This window comes from Anolis sagrei, chromosome 5 (assembly GCF_037176765.1).
Source record: "Anolis sagrei isolate rAnoSag1 chromosome 5, rAnoSag1.mat, whole genome shotgun sequence".
NCBI lineage: Eukaryota > Metazoa > Chordata > Lepidosauria > Squamata > Dactyloidae > Anolis > Anolis sagrei.
Genome location: NC_090025.1, coordinates 27,895,530 through 27,917,443, shown reverse-complemented (window position 1 = coordinate 27,917,443; position 21,914 = coordinate 27,895,530). Strand labels below are relative to the sequence as shown.

Genomic DNA, 21,914 nt, shown 5'->3' with positions numbered 1-21,914 from the left:
GCTAATTCTAAATGTACGTAAAACCCTAACCCTAAGCCCTTACTCTTGCTTCCGCCTTAGGATAATGCTGTCTTTGAACAGAAGGTTATGAAGAGAAAACTCAAAAATTTGGAGATGGAGAATGATCAGCTGCGATATGAGCTTAGGGAACTGAAGGAAAAACAGTCAAATGAGGAGTTTGAAGCTCTTGAAAATGAGACTGCAAAAGAACATGAGGTAGGTATGTGTGCGTGTGTGTGTAAGTAATATAGTACTTTTATACCAGGACTTTTAAAACTTTTCCACTCGTGACCCCCTTTCTCCTGAATTTTTTCGCATTTATTATTTATTTATTTATTTGCTGTATTTGTATACCGCCTTTCTCAGCCAATTGGCGACTCGAAGCGGTTTCCAACAAATCAGTATGCATAAAACATATTAGATAAAAAACATTAAACAGTATAAGAACATCACAGAAACCATAAAAGCAACATGGCCCCAGGTTTGTAACTATATGAAATACGTTTAGAAATCAAACATTTATTGTTTCAAAATCATCATGTGCAGGGTTGATTTTCCCTTTTTTGAAGTACAGCTGAAGCATCTTCTGCAGAGTCCACTGTAATACAGCACAACAGATTGATGCAAATGTCTAAAATGGCCACTAGGTGGCATTCAGAAAACTTTTTTGGGACCTCAAAATGGTGCAATGGGGATCCCATTTGGGGTTGGAGTTGGATTTCAACCCCACACTGCCCCAGTTTGCAGTCCTCTATGAGGAGCAAGTTAGTTAGCTTGGGAATAGGCTGAGGGAATCCCTTCCCCCATCTCCTGAATGTCAGTTAAAATGTATCTATTTGTTATTGTTGTAAATAAACCTTTTGTTATTTTAAAATTGGAACCCTGCATCTTTGCCTCCTGAGCTCTAAATTCTTTTCCAGCCACAACACTTTGCTTTGAGCTGAATGCCCAACCATAAGTATCCTGTTTGTATTTTGGGTGCTCTGCTGTATTTTTGGGAGTTTTCCCTAACAGTTGCGACCCAAACTTTAAGAAGCCCTGTTCTCTACCACCTTCTGTTTTGCAACTTCCATGTCAACTGTTACCCGTATATACTCGAGTATAAGCCCAGGCACCTGATTTTACCACAAAAACTGGGAAACCTATTGACTCAAGTATTAACAGAAGGTGGGAAATTCGGCAGCTACTGGTAGATTTCAAAGTAAAAATAGATCCCAATAAAATTACATTAATTGAGGCATCAGTAGTTAAACATTTTTGAATGTTTACACAAAACTGTAATTTAAGATAAAACTGTCCAATTCTGATTAAACCATGATTCTAACATTTTTGATGTAAATGTGCGTACGTATCCTTCCAATAATAATGAGTAAAATAATAAATGTAATAATAGATTAAAATAATGTAATAATAATCAATAGAATAAAATAATAAATGTAATAAAATAATAATAGAGCAAAATAATAAATGCAACAATAACAACAACAGAGTAAAAAGGGGGCTGAAAAACTTCGCTTATACTTGACCACATATGGTATATATAAACTGCTTAGAGCAAAAACAAATAAATCCAGAAATGTATATAAAATATCACCAAATGTTAGCAATAAATTAGAATATGTGAGTGAATAAAAAGGAAACAGGCATAGGAATTGGAACAACTACATGATGAGACTGGACAATGTTTTTTTAATGAGAATGTATTGATTTATGTTTTATTGTTGTTATTATTTTATGGATATTAATGCTTTTTTTATATTGTACTTGTGTTTCTATGGTATTCAATTTTGCCTTGTAAACCACCTCGAGTCACTGGAAGGCTGAGAGGAGCGGTATACAAATACAGTAAATATATAAAGAAACGACTACAGGGAAGCTCTTTCTACTCACAAAGTATTATCAGATTGAAGCAAAGACAAAGAGATGGAACCATCTTGCATGACTAACTTAGCATTATGGGAGAAGGTGGTAATAAAAAAAAACTTGGTCTCGCGCTGTGTAGGGTCTAATAGGTGAGCATCAGCACTAAGTACAGTTGTTTCAGAACTAGTGAGATGGCTTACTTCACATACATCTTTCAACAGTCTTCATAGGCTGCCCCATTGTAGTATCAAACCATAAATTTTGAGAGCATGTATTGCTATGAATATACCTCTGTGAAAAAGGTACTATGGAAGATATGTACCTTCCTGAAGGAAATGCACATCATGATATACCAGCCTCAGCTAGTGAAAATTTCACAAAACAAGGTTTGTTGTGACAAAAACAGATGATGTGTCTTCCAGCAGTGGGTAACTACTTAAGAATTCACAAAAATATAGGTCCTTTTTTTCTTTTTTTTTCCTACAGAGATTTCTAAAATATGTTTTGAGACAATTTGTGTGTACAACAGTTTGTTAAAAGGAAAACTCTTAGCAATATGTCCTCAAATGCACTTTAATATTGATTTAGGATTGTCTGTGCGCTCTCATCTTTCTCTGAAAACCCTATTCTAGTTTACCCTACCTTGTTCATGCCCAGCATTTTAAATTTTAATTATTACATTTGGCCTGGCCATAGGTTTCAAATACTGTATGCTATTGTTATTGTTTATTGCTTATTGTGTATTTTCTGTTTTTGAATTTATTTTAACTGTTTTGTATTGATTATTTGTTATCGCCTTTGTTTATTGATGTGCTGTGGGCTTGGCCTCATGTAAGCCGCACCGAATCCCTTGGGGAAATGGTAGCGGGGTATAAATAAAGTTTTATTATATTATTATTAAAAGATCAGAACATTGCATGTCAACTTTTAAATTCTAAACCCTTCACCAGCTACAAGTAAAGCAAACATCTAGCTTAATAAAGAGTTTGGTAGAATGCAGGAGTTTTCCCATTATTTTGGATTGAATCTGTATGTAATACACTAATATATATTTTGAAAACTATCATCTACTATTTTGAATTCTATCATAAAAGAAACATAAGGTAGAAATGCATTCAGCTCATGCATCTGGCAATTGTACTGGTATAATTTTGGTTGTTAATAATGTTTTCTGCACAATGTTTGCATCCTTTCCTTGATATTTTGAAGGTCTGAGAAATAAAAAAAAAGTATTGATAACCAGATGTTGGGACTTGCATTTCTTAGGGCTATTGAAGGGTCTGTGCTGTAAGAAATGGATAATCCCAATGTGCAGCTGCAGTAACAATTGGGTTATTATCCACCCTGCTTGCTTTTGTGGTGGCTGGTGGAAGGTAAACTAGGCTGAAAGGCGCTTCTAATTTGCTTGTACTGTTTTGCTTCGATTGCTCCACAGATGCAACTAATGCATGAAATTTCCGCCTTAGAGTCTAGAATTCAAAATGCAGAAGTTTACAATCAAGAACTTCAGGTGAGCCGGTGGTGGTTATTAAGGTGGCAGACTTGCATGTAGTGAAATTGGACACTGATAGGGATTGGTATCAATTTCAGCCAATCTTCTTTAGCCAGATCTTCTACTTTGTGTAATATTGCCTACTATCCATTCCTCTGGCAAACTGGACAACGTACCTTAAAACAGAACTGTACACTTGCATTCTTTCACCTTTCTTTGTAGGATGAAATAAAGTCAAAAGAATTGCAGCTGAAGGAGCAGGAGAGTAAAATAAAAGTATTAGAGAACAAAGTGGCTGAGCAAAGAAATCTCATGGCAGACTTAAATGCTCAGAATGAAAACGGAGACATGTCCACCTCAATAGTAAGCACAAATAATTCTTATCTGCAGGATGACCTTTTAAAAACCTGTTTCTCTGCTCTGTCCTTTCTAAATCGCTTCTGAGAAGGGACTGCAGAGGAAAAGGGAACAATATGGCAGTCATACAGAGTTTTGGATCGCCAGGGGTGGTATTATCATATTTGTCATAAGTTTTTTATTTTCTGTTTGGTATCAAAAAATGTCCCAACATATGGGGGGCCTTGTATAGCTTTGGGGGTTGGAGGGAATACTTCAGGGACCACAAAGGTGGAATCCAGGGACTATAAACAGCTCACAGTTCTCCCATCCATGTTGTAAACAAACCTTGTGTGATTTTGCATACCAATTTTTTTAGGTCTTCCACGTTCATCCACACTGTAGAAATAATGCAGTTTGATACCATTTCGGTTACCATGGCTCAATGCTGGGCAATCCTTGGATTTGTAGTTTGGTGAAACACCAGCACTGTTTTGGCTAATGGGTTTTTAGTACTCTAGATACCAAAACACACTGGCCTTTTTAAAAGTTAATAGTTGGGGGATTTAAAACTGTTCTCAGTTACAGTGATATAAACTCCATTAGTTCTACAATGTAGATGCATCCTTGAATACTTTGTGTATAACATCTTTCTAATTTTTGCAACAGATATCAAACAAAGGGATGGATGAAATGCAACAAGTGAAACAGTCTCTCAATGATGCTGAAACTGTTTTACTAGATGCTAAGAGAGAATCTGCATTCCTCAGGAGTGAGAACATATCACTAAAGGAAAAAACAGTAAGGATTTTGTTTTGGAGGGATTTTTTTAATAGCATCTGTTTGTGCCCATTATAAACCCCAACTATAAAGCCTTGCATTGGTTTTGGGAAGAAGTGGTTATTTAAGGTCAGATTGATATGATGTTTATATGTTGGTTTAACAGTATGTAATGTAGCACAGCTGGTTAATCACTATCAGCAATAGATCACACCAGTCGAAAGGTTGGTAGTTTGAGGCCCGGATTCAGGTGAGCACCCAACCTTTGGCCCAGCTCACTGTCCACCTAAGCAGTTCAAAAACATCTATGAGCTGTGAGTAGAAAAATTAGGCACCGCTTAAGTGGAGAGGTATTTTATTGCACGATAAAAAGGATATACCAGAAAAATGCCAGAGATCAAAGGAAGGAGGAAGTCTGTGATCAAGGGCTCTTCCCCATAGAGGATGGAGCAACAGCACCCCCTGTGGCCAGAATCGAGCACAACCTCCAGGACACTGAAGCAGGGAAAAATGCGGACATAATATCGCTATCTGTTGTCTGCCCTGTCTGTTTAACAACATTGAATGTTTGCTGTGTATGTGTTCTGTGATCCACCCTGAGTCCCCTTTTGGGGTGAAAAGGGCAGAATATTAATGCTATAAATAAATGTAACCATCCAAAGAGACAAAATAGAATAACTGTTACAAATATATTATTATTATTATTATTATTATTATTATTTTGCTTTCCAAGAATCTAAGGTTTTGTTATGAGTAGTGTTGTTTGCAGTGGCAACTGTTGGCGAAAGGGTCTGAGGGTTGTGGTCCAAAAATAAAATTGTCATCCTCTGGAAGAAGAATGGTACTAACTGGCTTCATCAGTGTAGTACCTTGCATGATTGACTGACACAGCACTGTGCATTGTATAACAGTATGTTGCCTCATTCCCATGTAGGCACAGCTCTTGGAGACTAGCAGCCAAATGGAAAAAGACCTTGAGTGTTTCAGAAGACAGTTAGAAGCTGGGAAAGTCATGTACAAAAGAATGCAGACTGACTTGCAGAAAGAACTTCAATATTACTTCCAAGAGAACGCAAAGCTGATGTCACTTTTGGAGGATAAAGTTCCCAAAGGTACTGCTGAACAAGAAGGGCTTGCTTCATCCACTTACTGTAGTTGAGCTAAACCTCTAATAACTAAGGAAAACTATGACTTTAAAGGCCTAGCACGCACACACACACACACACACACACACTTGCACCTGGAATAGCTTGCTTCAAGTGGTTAACTTGTAGTTCTCTAAATGTTGTTGCATTGCAACTTATACCTGACCAAACCAGCTGTAGGAGATGTAGCTTGCAGTCTAACAACATCTAGTTGACCACATGGATAGCCTAAAGTATATGAGAAAATACAATCCTCTTAATGTTCCCCCAGCAACAGCAAAAGCATCCCTTTGGGCAGCTAGACCAGGAAACCCTAAATAGATGGGCCCCCACGAGGGTCTGCCTCTAACAGCAAAGTAAGAATGGGCAACTTGGAAGTCCCTGAACAGACTCAGAAGTGGAATGGGTAGATCAAAAGACAACCTGGCAAAATAGCACTACTAGAAGAATCCTCCACCTTGTGCAACTGTAGCAGAACAAACAACTCCACATATGTATGCTTGTCCACAATGCCCTGCTTCGTGCACAGATGAAGAATTGTTTAAAGCTACAGAGAATGCAGTTGCTGTTGCCTGTTTTTGGTCAAAAAATGTTTAACCGCTTGGTTATCAGTCTTATACTTATTTATGCAATGCTTGTGACACAAAATAAATAAAATTTGGGGACTGCCTGTATAGACAAGGAAGTAATCCTATGGTCTCCCATATATAAAATGGCAATGCCAAAGTTTGCCTTTTGGTATTAAAAAAATGCACATGGTGGAGGGACTGCTGCTCATTTTGCTATCACCTTCCTCCTTTCCAATTTACATGAGAAACAGAAAGAAGCAGTTCATGGAAGTATGGGTAAGCAGCCTTTGACTCTCCAACTAACTATGATTCCCATCAGTTCTAAGCAGCCATGACTGGTGATTAGTAGTAACAAGGTCTTTGACAGTTGATAAGTAGGAATTGTGTGTGAGAGTAAAGCTTGCAACAGAATTGTTAGGAATGTCTTTGTAGGTTGTATCCATTGAGAGCGGTTTTTCTCTCTCTCCCCTAGACCTGCTATCCCGTATAGAATTGGAAAGAAAAATTGAAGATTTGAAAAATGAACTGAATAAAACTCAAGAACAAAATACTGATTTAAGGAAAGAAGTAACCGAGCTCTCAGAGGCTGCCTCAGGACATGACCTTGAAATCTTGCAGAAAGAGGTATCAAATGTAACGTGCATGATCTGAATTGTTTTCAGGCGAGGTTTTCAACTGCCATGGTTTCTAAAAATGTTCTCTCTCCTTACTGTTATAATTCTTCCTCTGTTTATCTTAACTCTCTCCTGTAACAGCTGGAGAACTGGGTTGCAGCCCTTATGCTAGGGATGTGTAATTTTGGAGGGTTCTGAGATTAGTCTTTTTTGGCCAGGAATTTCTAAGAGGCCACACAAACCTCCCAAAATGTCAGAAAATGTTTTTAATGGAAAAACCAGAGGTGGCTGGAAGCACTTTTCTGTTTCTGAAAATGATGTATTGTTGGCATTAACATAGTGATGGGGAAGGGGCTTGTGATTGGTTTATAAGGTGCCTCACCATTTCTGGGCATTAACTCCAAATGGGTAATTTGCACATTTTTGCTTGAAAAAAGGGCAGTCATGGGAAAGTACTAGGGCTACACTTGGAAGACATCTGCACAACTCTAGAGCTGTACTTCAGGCAATGTCTGCATTATATTGGAATGATTACAGTATAATAATAATAATAATAATAATAAGGACAATTTTATTTATATCCCACCATCATCTCCCCAAAGGGACTCGGGTGGCTTACAAAGCACTCTGGGGTGCAGATATAACATAATCTGGTAAAAACAGTGCACAAGTATAAAACAAGTCACATAAAATTATAACAGCAACCCGTGGCTTAACCTGCTGCACCACCGGTGGCTCATAGTCCAATTTTAGTTTAGTTTAAAACCAAGCCCATTTTCACCCAGCCAGAATGCCTCTGATGACACACAGTTAAGATCAATAATAGCCATGCTTCTGTTCCATCTTGAATACATTTCTTCCAATTGCAGATTCTTGAAAAATCTGAGATAATTGCTTCACTGTCCTGCGAAAGAGAAGGGTTGCTTTCCCAAATAGCTGAAAAGGACCGGCTGCTCCAGGAAGCGACTGATGCATTAAAATCTGAAAAGGATTTTGCAAATGCTGAAGTGATGACAGAAGAGGATGTGGCTTTTCAAGAACTGAAGCATCAGCATGATGAATTAAGTCAAAAATTTATAATTGCATCAGAAGAGAGCACACAGATGAAAAGCAAAGTGGATCTTCTATCTGGTGAAAATCTTGAACTGAACAAAGCTGTTAGCAATCTAACCCAAGAAGTAAGTACTTTTTTCATACACACACACACACACACACACACACATATATATATATATATATATTCAAATAGGCACTAATGACATTGCATCAGCTAAAGACTGGTTTCACTGCAATAATTTTATACTGGGTGTTATGGGAGTTTAGTGAGACTTTAGTACTTCTCTTCTGCCCTTGCTCCAGTTTACAAATATTGCAGTGATGGCCAACCCTTGACCTAATAGTGGCCAGAGCAGTAACCGAAAGTGCATTTGTGCCTTACCATGTAGATAGAAAAGTCTTCATGACTTGAAATGGAAATCAAGAACCATCTTAGTATCTCTACATTCTGCCCCTAGTTTAAAATGAGATATTTATGTATGGCTTGTACAAAAATTTGCTTACATTTTTGTAAGTTGCTGTAAATCCCATTATGGGAGAACGGCAGGATATAGAGTCAGTAAATAAAATAAAACATGCAGACCACATAGCTTTTATTGTTGGAAACTTAACACAATTAAATCACTCCCTTTTGGTTCATCGACCATGGTATCCTTCTGAGACGGCTCTCCAGGATGGGGCTTGGGGGCACTGTTTTACATTGGCTCCAGTCCTTCCAGGAGGGCTGATCCCAGATGGTGGCGCTGGGGGACTTCTGTTAGACCCCCTGGCTGTTGGCTTGTGGGGTCCCTCAGGGTTCAGTTCTGTCCCCCATGCTGTTTAACATATACATGAATCTACTGAGAAAGATCATTCGGAGTTTTGGAGTTCAGTGTCAGATTTATGCAGACGACACCCAACTCTATTGCTCCTTTCCACCTAAAGCCAAGGATGCTGTCCTGATCCTAAAGTAGTATTTGTCATCAGTAATGGACTGGATAAGGGCTAAAAAGTTGAAATTAAATCCAGACAAAACAGAGGTACTCCTGGTCAGTTGGAAGACTGACCAGGGCGTGGGATTACAGTCTGTGTTGAATGGGATCAAACTCCCCCTGAAAGCACAGGTGCGTAGTTTGGAGGTGATCCTGGACTCATTGCTGACCCTGGAACCCGAGGTGTTTGCGATGGCCAGGAGTGCCTTCGCACAGTTAAAACTTGTGCAACAGCTGCACTCGTACTTTGGGGTGCCAGATTTGGCCATGATAGTCCATGCTTTAGTCACATCCCATTTGGATTACTGCAACACACTCTACGTGGGGCTGCCTTTGAAGATAGCTTGGAAGCTTCAACTGGTTTAGAGATCAGCATCCATGTTATTAACTGGAGTGCCATATAGGGAACGGACAACTCCCATGTTACAGCAGCTCCACTGGCTGCTGGTCTGCTTCCGGGCTAAATAGAAAGGGCTGGTTATTACCTATAAAGCCCTAAACAGTTAGGGCCCAGGCTATTTGACTTCTTGCATTCCCATTTATAAATCCGCTCGGACTCTGTGATCATCGGAGGGGGTCCTCCTCTCAGTCCCATCCCTGGCTGGTGGGAACGAGAGAAGAGGGGGCCTTCTCTGTGGTTGCTTCTTCCCTCTGGAACTCCCTCTGTAAAGAAATCAGAACAGCCCTCACTCATTCCTTCTTAATACCTTTAAGAAGGAATTTAAACCCTATTTCTGTTCGTAGGCCTACGGAGAGGAGGATGGATTATATTATTGATACGGACAACGACCATTTAAGTTTAGTTAATTTTATTTAAGTCTAATTTATTCAAGAGCTATATTTTATATCCTCTGCAGAATTTAATGTTTACTATGACCAATGATACCTGGAAAACTTGTTGTTTTCCACACTGTAGCTAAAGTCATCTTGAAAATGTGATTTCAATACCAGATATTTCTAAATTGGCCTTGATTGCTGATTGTATATATTCTCTCTCTTCCAAAAAAGCTTTCCAGCAAAATCAAAGAATTGCAGGAGAATAACTTGGAACAAAAGGAATTCTTCAGCGTGAAAGTACAACTTGAGGAAGCTCACCAGAAGCTAAATGAAATGGAGCAACTCAAAGACCAGTTGAAAGCTTGGGAGTCTAAGATGGAGATTGCAGAGACAGAGAGGCAAGCCATCACTCGGATACTTGACAATAGCAAAGAGGAAATAACAGCACTGACCCAAGAAAGAGATGACCTGAAGCAGAAGCAGGAGGCTCTTAAGCAGGAAAGAGACCAGATCCAGGCAGATATAGAGGAAACAGTGTCAATGGTAAGCCTAAACAGCAAGTACACAAGTAGAGTATGGCAAATTGTGGTTAGAAAATGCAGTAATACCACTGTATTAAAGCTTATACGTCAGAGTAGGAACTGTGGAAGGCTAAAAAGCAGCATTAGCTCCCTAGGAGATATTGGAGCACTTATTTCTACAAATAAGTAAATAAAAATGGTCTGTAAATACTTTTGAGGACACTTTTAGTATGTTTGGGGTTTCAAAAAAACCTGGTCCAAAATTGGCCTGGGAGCAGCAAAATATGGCGGAAATCCTTAGAGTGTATTTGGGGGCATTCAAGAACAAAAAATGGAGTCACAAAATTACCCATGGATCATTATTTGCCCACCATACTAATTGTACATGTGTTTTATCTTTTCTCTTTTAATGTAAAAGAACATTGAAGTTCAGGAAGAACTGAGAAAGGCTCATGATTCTTTGAGGCAATATCAGGATCACATTAAAGAACTAGAAGAAACTATTGCAGCAAGAGACAGGGAGTTGTCAGCTGTCAAAGAGTCTCTGGGAACCACCATTGAAGAACAGAAGCAACAGGTGAGATGACTGCAACGAGGAAAGCTTGGATCCACTATTGGATCTCTCTGTGATTTGCTATAGATTTGGCAATTGGTTCTGTGTCTGATTCCTGATTTTTTAAGACTACAGTTGACTCCAAAAGACGTCAGCTATATAATTTTTAGGAGTTCAGATCAAGAAATAATATAGCAGAATTTTCTCTCCAAATCTGAAAGGAAGTTCTTTGTGCTTTCACTGCAGTTCGACAATTCATATGTCACCTCTGTTATTTTGTTTTCGTTTCAATAAATTATGGCAGCATAAGAAAAGCTGTCAATTGTTCGTGATACTTGAATGAAGAATTATCCCAACCCAACGTTTCATTATTACATTGCTAGAATTATGCCCCCAAATGTGGGAGTAGGCCCCTCAGACATTATCTTAACTCCAAGCATGGCTGCTATAGTGTGGTCATGAGTTCTTTTCCCATTATTTGCTACCTGATTCCTATTTAATTGGAGATAACTGGTGATTAAGGTAAAGGTTTCCCCTGACATTAAGTCTAGTCGTGTCTGACTCTAGGGATAGTGCTCATCTCCATTTCTAAGACAAGGAGCCGGCGTTTTCCATAGACACCTCCAAGGTCATGTGGCCAGCATGACTGAATGGAGTACCCTTGCCTTCCAGCAGAAGCAGTATCTATTGATCTAATCACATTTGCATGTATTTGAATTGCTAGGTTGGCAGAAGCTGGACCTAACAACATAAATTAACCCCACTCCCTGGATTTGAATCGGCAATCTTTCAGTCAGCAAGGGCCTCACCACACTAGAGAATGAATCCACTTTAAATCTGGTTGCTGCCTCCTGCAGAATTCTGGGGTTTGTAGTTTAAGGAGCTTCAACAACCTCACTAAACTACAAACCTCAGAATTCTACAGGAGGCAGAAACCAGATTTAGAATGGATGCATTCTCTAGTGTGATACAGTTGCAAGTTCAGCAGCTCAGCAATTTAACCTGCTGCACCACGAAGGGTCCCAAACTGGTAATTACACCTGTTAATTCCTGCATATATAATGAACACTGTATTTGTGATGATTCCTCAACATTTCTCCCTTGTCCCCAACCAATAAATAACAACAAACTGCTCTTCATTCCAGAGTTGGTCGATGTAGGATGGAAATGAGCCAGTGTGTTTGACAGTCCTTTTTGTAATATCTTTACTTGTTCAGCTCTTCCTATTGCAAACTGTTAGATTGTATTGGATGTATATTGCACATTAGCAAGAAATGAGTTCGTTTTTACTAATGCTCACCTTTTAAAAAAAACCTCAAAAAAAGATGCTTAAGAACGCTTTAAGACAAAGGTGGACAGCATGCAGTCTGTAAGTTCCCCCACTTGGTTTCATGAACCTGGGGCAACTCACAATTCAATGTCACAGAATATTCTTCGTTTGGGAGGAAAAGTGGTAATTGAATTTCTGGAAATTTTTAGGAAGTACAGTTTACCTTTAATTTCCTCACACACATCTCTATGCTTTTTAACAGTGATTTTTCCCCCTTTTTGTCAAGGGAGATGGTACAGTTTGCAGTTGGCCCCAAGGAAAGGAAACTCAGCTGATCAGGATTATTTCTGTATTTTGGTTTATTTACTTATTATTCCTTCCCTAATGACAATAAATTATTGTAAACACATGTTAGATAAACCTAAAACAGCTAGTAATATTTATTTACACTATATCATTTTGTCTTGGTAGCTGGCTGAACAATTAAGCTTGCACATAAGTGAAAAAGAAAGATGGGCAGCTGAGCTTAGACACCAAACAGAAAGAGCGCAGCAGATAACAAAGGAGAGCTCTTTGTTTCAGGAGAAAGGAGATAAACTTCTTCAGGACTTGCAGAGCCTTAGAGCAGAAAATGACCAACTCCGAGAAAGCATGCTCGAAAATACTGCAAAGGTATGGAAACCAAAACACTTTGGCTGTGAGATACTGTCCTGTTTGTTTCCTTGTTACAGATATTTGAGCCTGACACCAGCCTTGTGGACATTAACAATCTAACTTCATTTCAAGGGTGAACAATGTGATTGTGAGCCTCATCCCCATTGTTCCGAACTCCACTTCTGTGCCCCATGAAATTTCTATCAGTCTTCCAATACCAACTCCTCATTTTTCAAAATAAGTGACATGATTTTGGATTATTTCTTGTCCCAAACACACAGAGAAATCCAAACACATTGCAGAAACACCCCCACCTACAGAAAGCAAAAGTCTTTCTTCAAATGTTGGCAGGAAATGACACAATGTCACTGTCAGTCACCATTTTGGGAAGGAATTGAATGAAGAGGAAAGTATTTAGAGCATGTTTATAAGCATGAACGGCCAGGATGCTACAATTGACTACTTTTTCCCCTGACAGTTGGCCACTGTTCCTTTACAAAATTTCCAGAGTTTAGAAACATTGCATTTTGTATTGTAATCACCCCAATATCAGGTTCCCCACTCTTCGTTTCTAGAACAAAATTGTGGTAGACTTCTCCCCAAGTAGGTTCTGTTGAAATACTTCCCAGTTCAAGGCTGTAGACTGAACTTGAATAGCCTTCTGTCTCTGGCTGACTACACCTATTTCTTTTGGCTTTATCCAAGCTGTCTCTTAAGATACAAGAGCTGCAAGATAAAGAGAAGAAACTGGAGGAGTTGCGTGGGTTAAAACAAGAGCTTAGTGAATCCCAGTGGGAACACAATGGACTGGACCAACTGTATGAAGAGTTAAAGGCGGAAAAAATGGAGAAGCTGGAAATGACCCAAAGACTTGGTGATAGTGAAGCGGAGAGAGACGCCCTAACCCAGGAAAGAGATGATTGGAGGAAAAAGTGGGAAGCGGAGAGAGAAGCATTCAGAGAACTTGAGAAAGAAACCTCCTTGATGGTAAGCAGGAGCAGAACTGGGCCAAGACATTTTGCTCTCTGAAAACTTGGTGACAGTGAAGCTGAGAGAGACACCCTAATTCAGGAAAGAGATGATTTGAGGAAAAAGTGGGAAGTGGCATGTGAAATGGCACGTATGTGTACTAGTCCAGACGCATAGAACCTATGGCTAGTCAAGTTAGGTTTGTTTGGAAATCCCAGAAACATCTGTCTCATCAATCAAAATTACCTTTTTAACATTTTAAAAGTTAATGCTTGAGATGACTGCCTCATTTACTTACTTAATTGTAGACTTGGTCTGCCACTAAATAAGCAAGAACTGTTTCTCATTTGCCACTCATCTTTCTAAATTTAACTTGCTTCAAAAATGAGTGAGTACGGAGAAAAGTCAAAATGGAAATGAAGAAATGAAAAACTGGCCTTAACCTGGGAATAGACAGAGGAAATAAATCTACTTTGAATATAGAAATGAGTCCAGTGTAGACAAACCTGGAGGAGAGTTTGGACAGAATTTATAAAACTTCTTTTCTCTATGGCCCCTTTCACAGTGCTGTATTGAACTGGATTATATAGCAGTGTGGACTCAGATAACCCAGTTCAAAGCAGATATTGTGGACTATCTGTCTTGATATTCTGGATTATATGGCTGTGTGGAAGAGCCCTATGACTCTCAGTATCCCACAGTCAACATGGCATCAGTCCGGCTAGCTGGGGAATCTTTGGAGAAGTAAACCAGGAAAAAGTACTGAATTTGGGTATTTTCATCTCTCCTTTCCAGCCCTCTTTTAAAAAAATAAATCTGCATAAAATTGAGTAAGGAAACAGGGGTACCTCTGCTTAACCCCATCTCCTAATAAATCCTGTCTTTAGATGCAGAAACTACAAGAAGAGTGTCTCCAGCTTAAGCAAAGCCTCGAATTGAAAGAGGAGCAGAGGCAAAAAGATGAAGAAAGGCTGAAAGAAGTAGAGCGGCTGAAGGCCACAATTGAGTCCAAAATGGAAGCCATGGAGAAAGAGAAAGCAGAGTTGGCTCAGAAACTTGACACTACCTTGGAAGACATGAGATCTGTAACTATGGAAAAGGAGACTCTGAAAATCACACTAGAGGGTCTTCAGGCGGATAAGAACTGTATGATTCAAACTTTGCGTAATCTGAGCGAGACTGTAGACAAGACAGTTTCAAGCGTAAGCACCTTCTAATACAATTTAGAAATAAAAAGTTTTTTATGGCAGTTGCCGTTCGTCAGTAACTCACTAGTCCTTTTTTTCTCTTTAAGAATTTGCAATTGCAAGAGCAACTCCAACGAGCTCACAATGCTGTTGAAGAACATACTAAAACAGTGGCAGAACTGAAAGCAGAAATCATGGATAAAGATTCTTGGACTTCAAAACTTCAGGAAACATTGAAGCAAGAGGTAAGAAAATAGAGAATTCCAAACTAGTCTCTTTATTTGAAAATAAATAAGAAAAGAATAATTCTCCACTACGCATTTCATTTTGTGATTCTATCTACTTAGTTCTAGCAACAGGAAGTGCAGGTGATATGCTGATTTATTTCTTAAGACGATATCACATGAGCATTTTAAAACAGAGGGGTTTTATTTTTGGTTTTTGGGGGTTTTTTGGTGTTTTTTTTGTTTTGTTTTTTGTTTTTGTTTTTTTGTTTTATTTTGTTTTTTGTCGTGTCAGGAGCAGTTGCTTCTGGTGTGAGAGAATTGGCCGTCTGCAAGGACGTTGCCCAGGGGACGCCCGGATTATTTTTGATGTTTTTATCATCCTTGTGGGAGGCTTCTCTCATGTCCTCGCATGAGGAGCTGGAGCTGATAGAGGGAGCTCATCTGCCTCTCCCCGGATTTGAACCTGCGACCTGTCGGTCTTCAGTCCTGCCGGCACAGGGGTTTAACCCACTGCGCCACCGGGGGCTCCAAGGCAGAGGTGCTTGCTTTGCTATCGCCTAATTGGCTCCTGCAGAATTTTGGGAAATATAGTTCAGAGTTGAAAATTTGGAATTCTCAGCGTCCCTAAACCGCATTTCTGAAGGAGAAAATCAGGCGATAACAAAGTGAACACCTTCACTTTAGAATACTAATGTGATATCATCCTGAATGAGTTTTCAGTCAGTTGACATTAACAATACTATATATTGTTGTTGTTGTTTTTGAAGACTGAGACAGAAAGGGAGAGCTTGCAAGCACAAATCCAACAGCAAGAAGAGAAGATTAATAGTCTGAAGAAAGTTATTGATGAGAAAACACATCTGCATCAGAAATTGGAATCCAAATATTTAGAAGAGAATGAACAGCTAAGAAAGACAGTAAGAAAATAATGCATTCTTTGTACCCCAATGGTCAGGAAGTGGGTGGGGATGTCGCATCACCTTTAACCCCTGGATGTGCTGGAATTGATGGATGTGCTACTCACATCATTCAATGAGTTGCATGGTCACGGTGTACACAGTTGAATAACTGCAGATGTATGAAATGCTACACTTACGAGGCATCTCTCAGTAACTGACTAGTACTTTTTTTCTCTTTAAGAATGTGCAACTGCAAGAGCAACTCCAATGTGCTCACAATGCTATTGAAGAACATACTAAAACTGTGGCAGAACTGAAAGCAGAAATCATGGATAAAGATGCTTGGGCTTCAAAGCTTCAGGAAACCTTGAAGCAAGAGGTAAGAAAACAGAGAATTCCAAGTTTAAAGTATGCCCATCTGTTTATTTGAAAATAAATAAGTGAAAAATAATTCTCCACTGGGCATTTTACTTTGTAATGCTATCTACTTAGTTCTAGCAACAGGAGGTGCAGGTGATATATGCTGATCCTATTTCTTGGGGTGATATCACAATAACATTTTAAAGCAGAGGTGCCCGCTTTGCTATCGCCCAATTTGCTTCTGTAGAATTTTGGGAAATATAGTTCATGGCCAGGACTTCAGAATTCTCAACCCCCCTAAACTGCATTTCTGAAGGAGAAAATCAGACTAAAACAAAGCGGGCACCTCCATCCTAAATGAGTTTCCAGTTAGTTAATCTCAACATTAAAATAAAGGTTTTCCATGACATTAAGTCTAGTTGTGTCCGACTCTGTGGGGTGGTGCTCATCTCCATCTCTAAGCCAAAGAGCCAGCTTTGTCCATAGACACCTAGAAGCTCAGGTGGCCAACATAACTGGATGGAGCGCCATTACCTTCCCACATAAGCAGTATCTATTGATCTACTCACATCTGCATGTTTTCAAACTGCTAAGTTTGCAAAAGCTGGGGCTAACAGAAGCTGGTGCCCCCCAGATTTGAACCACCAACCTTTTGATCAGCAAGTTCAGCAGCTCAGCACTTTAACCTGCTGTACCATCAGGGGACCTCAACATTACTATTTATTGTTGTTTGTTGTTGTTTTTGAAGACTGAGACAGAAATGGAGAGCTTGCAAGCACAAATACAACAGCAAGAAGAGAAGATTAATAGTATGAAGAAAGTTATTGATGAGAAAACACATCTGCATCAGAATATGGAGTCCAAATATGTAGAAGAGAATGAACAGCTAAGAAAGAAAGTAAGAAAATAATGCATTCTTTGTACCCCAATGGTCAGGAAGTGGTGGGGATGTCCCATCACCCTTAACCCCTGGATGTGCTACTCACATCATTCAATGAGTTGCATGGTCACGGTGTACACAGTTGAATAACTGCAGATGTATGAAGTACTACACTTACGAGCTGCTGCAAGTTCAGCAGCTCAGCACTTTAACCTGCTGTACCATCAGGGGACCTCGACATTACTATTTATTGTTGTTTGTTGTTGTTTTTGTAGACTGAGGCAGAAATGGAGAGCTTGCAAGCACAAATACAACAGCAAGAAGAGAAGATCAATAGTATGAAGAAAGTTAATGATGAGAAAACACATCTGCATCAGAAATTGGAGTCCAAATATTTAGAAGAGACTGAACAGCTAAGAAAGAAAGTAAGAAAATAATGCATTCTTTGTACCCCAATGGTCAGGAAGTGGTGGGGATGTCCCATCACCCTTAACCCCTGGATGTGCTACTCACATCATTCACTGAGTTGCTCAAGTTTCTCAAGTTGCTCCTGACATGAAAAAAATAAAAGCAATCAGATGACCACCAGCTAACCAGAATAAGTTCTCAAAATCTGGTTTAACTGTTTCAAAACTAAATATGTTTTTATTTGTCCTAAATCACTCAGTAATGTATGGGTCAAAACCAATACCTTGAAAGAAAAGCCACTATGACTAGTTCACATGATCTCAAAAATACTTACTCGTCAGTTCTGTTTCTGAACACTTTATAATCCCCAACTGTGTTTGGAACATGTGCATAGGAATAGTTTTTATGCTGCAATGTGTCCCTTGTTCCTAATGAAGCCATCATAGATGCAGGTAATGGGTAATCTGTGAGTTACATGTGATCCTCTGCCCTAACCTATCAAAATAATATATTTAGTTTCTCCCCACTATACTGTAAATCGCTTTTTCTGGAAGCGTCTAGGAGTAATAATTCTCCTTTTAGATAGACCTCCTGCATTGTTTAACAACTGGAAGAATATCATTTTCCTAGACACAGAGGCTTTTAGTTTGTTTCTGTGCCAGATTCAAATCACATCTAGCTACTTCCATGTCCTCTCCCTCCCATCTTCAGGGTTGTCAGTAGGGTCATTTAACAGAAAAGTGAGCCAGACCTTCAGAACTTGCCTACTCATATTCTAGGGTGCATTCTGTCTTTTTTTCAGTTTCCTGAAACAAGTGTCCATGAGGTGCAACAAGATTTCATAAAAAGCTTGGATGCAAAAATATTAAGGATAAAGGTAAATATTAGTACATGAAGAAACTTATAGTTGATCCAAATACTAAATTATTCTTGATTTTCCTGGATGCTAGTTCAGTAACTCCCAAAATACATGAAAGTATAAGAATAATTCTGTGTCAGCAGTGTTAGGAGTTTTTCTCATTTGAATGTCTACAGAGCAATCCAGCTTCCTGCCAGTCCTACTGCAGAAACAATGTTCTTTCTTCTGTTTTTTCTGTTGACTTCTCTCCATCAGCTTTTTTTGGATTTTGAATCTCCCTGTTTGTGAGATTCACAGGGCTTTCTGGATGTAGATGAACTACAACTTCAATTTTCCTGTGTCTGTCTCTCCCCACCCCCACCCCCCCCCAAAAAAAACACCCCCTTAAGTACTTAAAGTTAGTCATGATATGTATGTGTGCCAGAATTGGTCCAGATCCATCGTAAGTGGCCATGATAAGGCTCACTGTATGTGAGAGCTATCCTGGGAAATACACACATACATACATACATATATTTTATATTTTGTCATTTATTATATACTAGTAGACTAGCAGATACTTCAGTTGGTGACTGATATCTTGCCCATCTATTTATCTTGCTGAAGATATTATGCACTATGGGACACTAAATTACATCTGTTAAACTCTTGTTACTAACTAACGAGAATGACTGTGTGCTCTGTGTATGTGTGTGCACATACGTGTTTTGGTTACATACAGATACGCAAATGCATACATTCTATTTTGCTGTTTAGTTTTAGCCAGTTTCCTTTTATTTTAGGAAGTTCAAAAAACATTTTCATGTCTGGAAGAGAGATCCAATTGTCTTAAAGCAGCATCTCTTCAAATTCAATGTGCATTCAACCATCAGAAATCTGTGATATCTAAAGGACTTGCCGATCTTTCACCTCAGCAAGCAAAAGATGTCAAATGGCTCCAGATAGAACATGAGGACATAACGAACAGTCTTTACAGCTTGCTGAATAAACTTCAGGTATCAGCTCTGAATGTTCCAATTGTTTTTTATGGAATACTTAAACTGAAAGCCAGCAAGCATTCTCTGATCTGATGTCTTTCTTCCCATCCCTGAGAAGGCCACCCTCCAGCTACTAATAACTCAGATAGATAACAATGGGTTTTTTCTCTCTTCTATGACCCCTCAAGTCTGCTGCCTTCAGTGGTTATCTCACTTTCTTTGCTTAATAGTAGAGACAGCCTAGTAGTAGAACCATATCTAACTCAATCCTGCCTTCTCATTTTCAACAGTTCCATTTCACTCGCTTATGCAGAAAGAGAGCCCAGTACTATACTAAAGTGAGTACATACACCTCAGAGCTGCTTGAAGAGAGAAGAAAACAACTTGAGCTCTTGACGCAGATTCAGCACCTCAAAAAATGTTCCTTGGATCAACCCACACCTGTGTCCCACCAGTTGAACCTACCTGAACTGAGCCAGTACCTGGATCTGTACACAGAGGTACCATGCTCCCCCCACCAACTTAAAAAAAATGTGCTAGGCTGGCATGAAATACAGTAGCGTCTCACTTATCCAACCTTCACTCATCCCGTGTTTTCTGTTATCCAACGCAGACTGCTGCCCGCCTAGATCCACAGCTGTTTCAGTACATTGCGATGTTTTGGTGCTAAATTAGTAAATTCAGTAATTACTACATAATTTTACCATGTATTGAAGTGCTTTTTCGGTTGATTAGTTGTAAAACATGATGTTTTGGTGCTTAATTTGCAAAATCATAACGTAATTTGACACTCAATAGGCTTTTCCTTAATACCTCCTTATTATCCAACATTTTCGCTTATCCAACCCGTTTATGTTGGATAAGCGAGACACTACTGTATGTACGATGTCCCCACAGATTTTGTAAATCTTGGAACATTTTCTAGCCTAATGGAAATCAAATGGAGGAGACAGCAAGAACATATTTTAGTATTTTCACACATGTCTTTTCTAAGGGTTTAATGTTATCATTTCCACTTCAATCTCACTTGGTCCATCTGAAAATCTGCTTGTGCTTTTTGTGTAGAGGGTACTAGGCTCAATCCGTTTGCTATGGGGTGTCCCAAAGGAGGGTTATATGAATCACTGGACTTCAAATCTCAGTCAGTATAGTGTGGAAATAGAGGGGAAACTTTGACCATCCAAATGTTTTGGGCAACATTCCCCACAATCATTTATCATTGGACATGCAACGTAAACATGATAGAGCCAGTAGGAGAGTTTCTATCCCTTATAATGTCAACGTAAAATAAGATGGAGCAAGTTGTGACCTGGTGTAACAAGAGCTTCCTGTAGAAGTGCTTCATAGCACACACAAAAACAACACAAAACACAACAGCTTATGTCCATGTTTCTTTTGGTGCAGCAAATCTTGAAAGACATTTCGGAAATGGAAGAAGAACTTGGTGATATAGAACAAAAGCTAAAGCAATTGCAAAATTGTGATAATGAATCAAAACAGTATTTTGAACGCTGTTCAGTTCATTTCAACGTACAAGATTTTGAGGCAGGCATCAAGCAAGAAAAGGAAAGATTCATGCCTGTTGGCAAGTTCCTGAATCCCAAAACTCAGGTACAAAGTGTACTTTAGCATACAGCCATAAGGTCATACTTTTCTTTATTGACACCAGTACATCTGCTTGGATCAGTATATTTGTCATGGGTTAATTGTTCAAAGCAGTTTTGACTACAAACTGTGTCTGCTTAAGGATTTGTTCACCTTGCAGTACATTGCTTCACAGCTTTTATGATATACTAGCTTAGGTACCAGACAGTCCCTGGGTTAGTTCAAAGAGACATTGTTTGTTTTAGAGGTATTAGGTAATATCATCTAGTTAAGTAGCAATTCTATTTATTAAGAAAAAGCCAGAATGTGGTTTTTTTATGAATGCTCCCATTAGAAAATACATAATGATGTGTGTGAACTACAATTCCCAGAATCGTTAGTCAATCCTCCCCAAACCAGGCCTGTATGTACAGTTGGCCATGTTGAGTGTGTGTGCCAAATTTGGTCCAGATCTGTCTTCGGCTGGGTTCAGTGCTCCTTGGATAAGGGTGAACTACAACTCCCATATGCCAAGGGCAGCCATCCCCAAATCCTGCCAGTATTTACAGTTGGCCTCAGACCCCCAAACCACTGCAATCTGTTCAGTTGCTGATCAGTTCCTCTGTTTGCTATGTGCCATAGGAAAGGGTAAGAAAAGGTTAAGGGAGAGGTAGTGGGCGGAGTCATGCAAATTTTACACAAGGAACCCTGGGATGCCTGCCTGTCCTGGAGGAAACAAGTCAAATCTAGGATGTGATTCTCCCCAGATGAAAGCATTCTTTGGGTGGTGGGCTGTAGTATTTGGGGAGGACATTGGTAGTTTTTGGGCTGCCATTGTGCCCGCTCTAACCTGCAATGTCAGTTGAGGGAGTGCCTTTGGAGGCTTCTCAGTACTTGGAACTATAGCCTGTTTGAGGAGGTGGGAGACTGTCTGTGTAAGTGGACACCTCTGCCATATGCACA

General features: G+C 39.3%; 1 protein-coding gene across 6 annotated transcripts in view; it reads left to right on the top strand.

Annotated features, from left to right (window-relative positions):
- Nucleotides 1-21,914, top strand: part of CENPE (centromere protein E) — a 70,244-nt gene that overhangs the window by 25,432 nt on the left and 22,898 nt on the right. For 2 of the 6 annotated variants that reach the window (XM_067468622.1, XM_067468621.1), the window contains exons 17-37: nucleotides 61-216; nucleotides 3,299-3,373; nucleotides 3,578-3,718; nucleotides 4,361-4,492; nucleotides 5,406-5,583; nucleotides 6,658-6,809; nucleotides 7,669-7,977; nucleotides 9,835-10,146; nucleotides 10,543-10,701; nucleotides 12,419-12,619; nucleotides 13,307-13,588; nucleotides 14,458-14,772; nucleotides 14,865-15,002; nucleotides 15,752-15,901; nucleotides 16,125-16,262; nucleotides 16,992-17,141; nucleotides 17,399-17,548; nucleotides 18,334-18,408; nucleotides 19,173-19,385; nucleotides 19,658-19,867; nucleotides 20,772-20,978. In XM_067468622.1, coding sequence (XP_067324723.1) covers nucleotides 61-216; nucleotides 3,299-3,373; nucleotides 3,578-3,718; nucleotides 4,361-4,492; nucleotides 5,406-5,583; nucleotides 6,658-6,809; nucleotides 7,669-7,977; nucleotides 9,835-10,146; nucleotides 10,543-10,701; nucleotides 12,419-12,619; nucleotides 13,307-13,588; nucleotides 14,458-14,772; nucleotides 14,865-15,002; nucleotides 15,752-15,901; nucleotides 16,125-16,262; nucleotides 16,992-17,141; nucleotides 17,399-17,548; nucleotides 18,334-18,408; nucleotides 19,173-19,385; nucleotides 19,658-19,867; nucleotides 20,772-20,978 — 3,843 coding nt within the window. The remainder of the gene's footprint in view (nucleotides 1-60; nucleotides 217-3,298; nucleotides 3,374-3,577; nucleotides 3,719-4,360; nucleotides 4,493-5,405; nucleotides 5,584-6,657; nucleotides 6,810-7,668; nucleotides 7,978-9,834; nucleotides 10,147-10,542; nucleotides 10,702-12,418; nucleotides 12,620-13,306; nucleotides 13,589-14,457; nucleotides 14,773-14,864; nucleotides 15,003-15,751; nucleotides 15,902-16,124; nucleotides 16,263-16,991; nucleotides 17,142-17,398; nucleotides 17,549-18,333; nucleotides 18,409-19,172; nucleotides 19,386-19,657; nucleotides 19,868-20,771; nucleotides 20,979-21,914) is intronic. The other 4 variants (XM_067468625.1, XM_067468626.1, XM_067468623.1 and 1 more) reach the window with 4 other exon arrangements.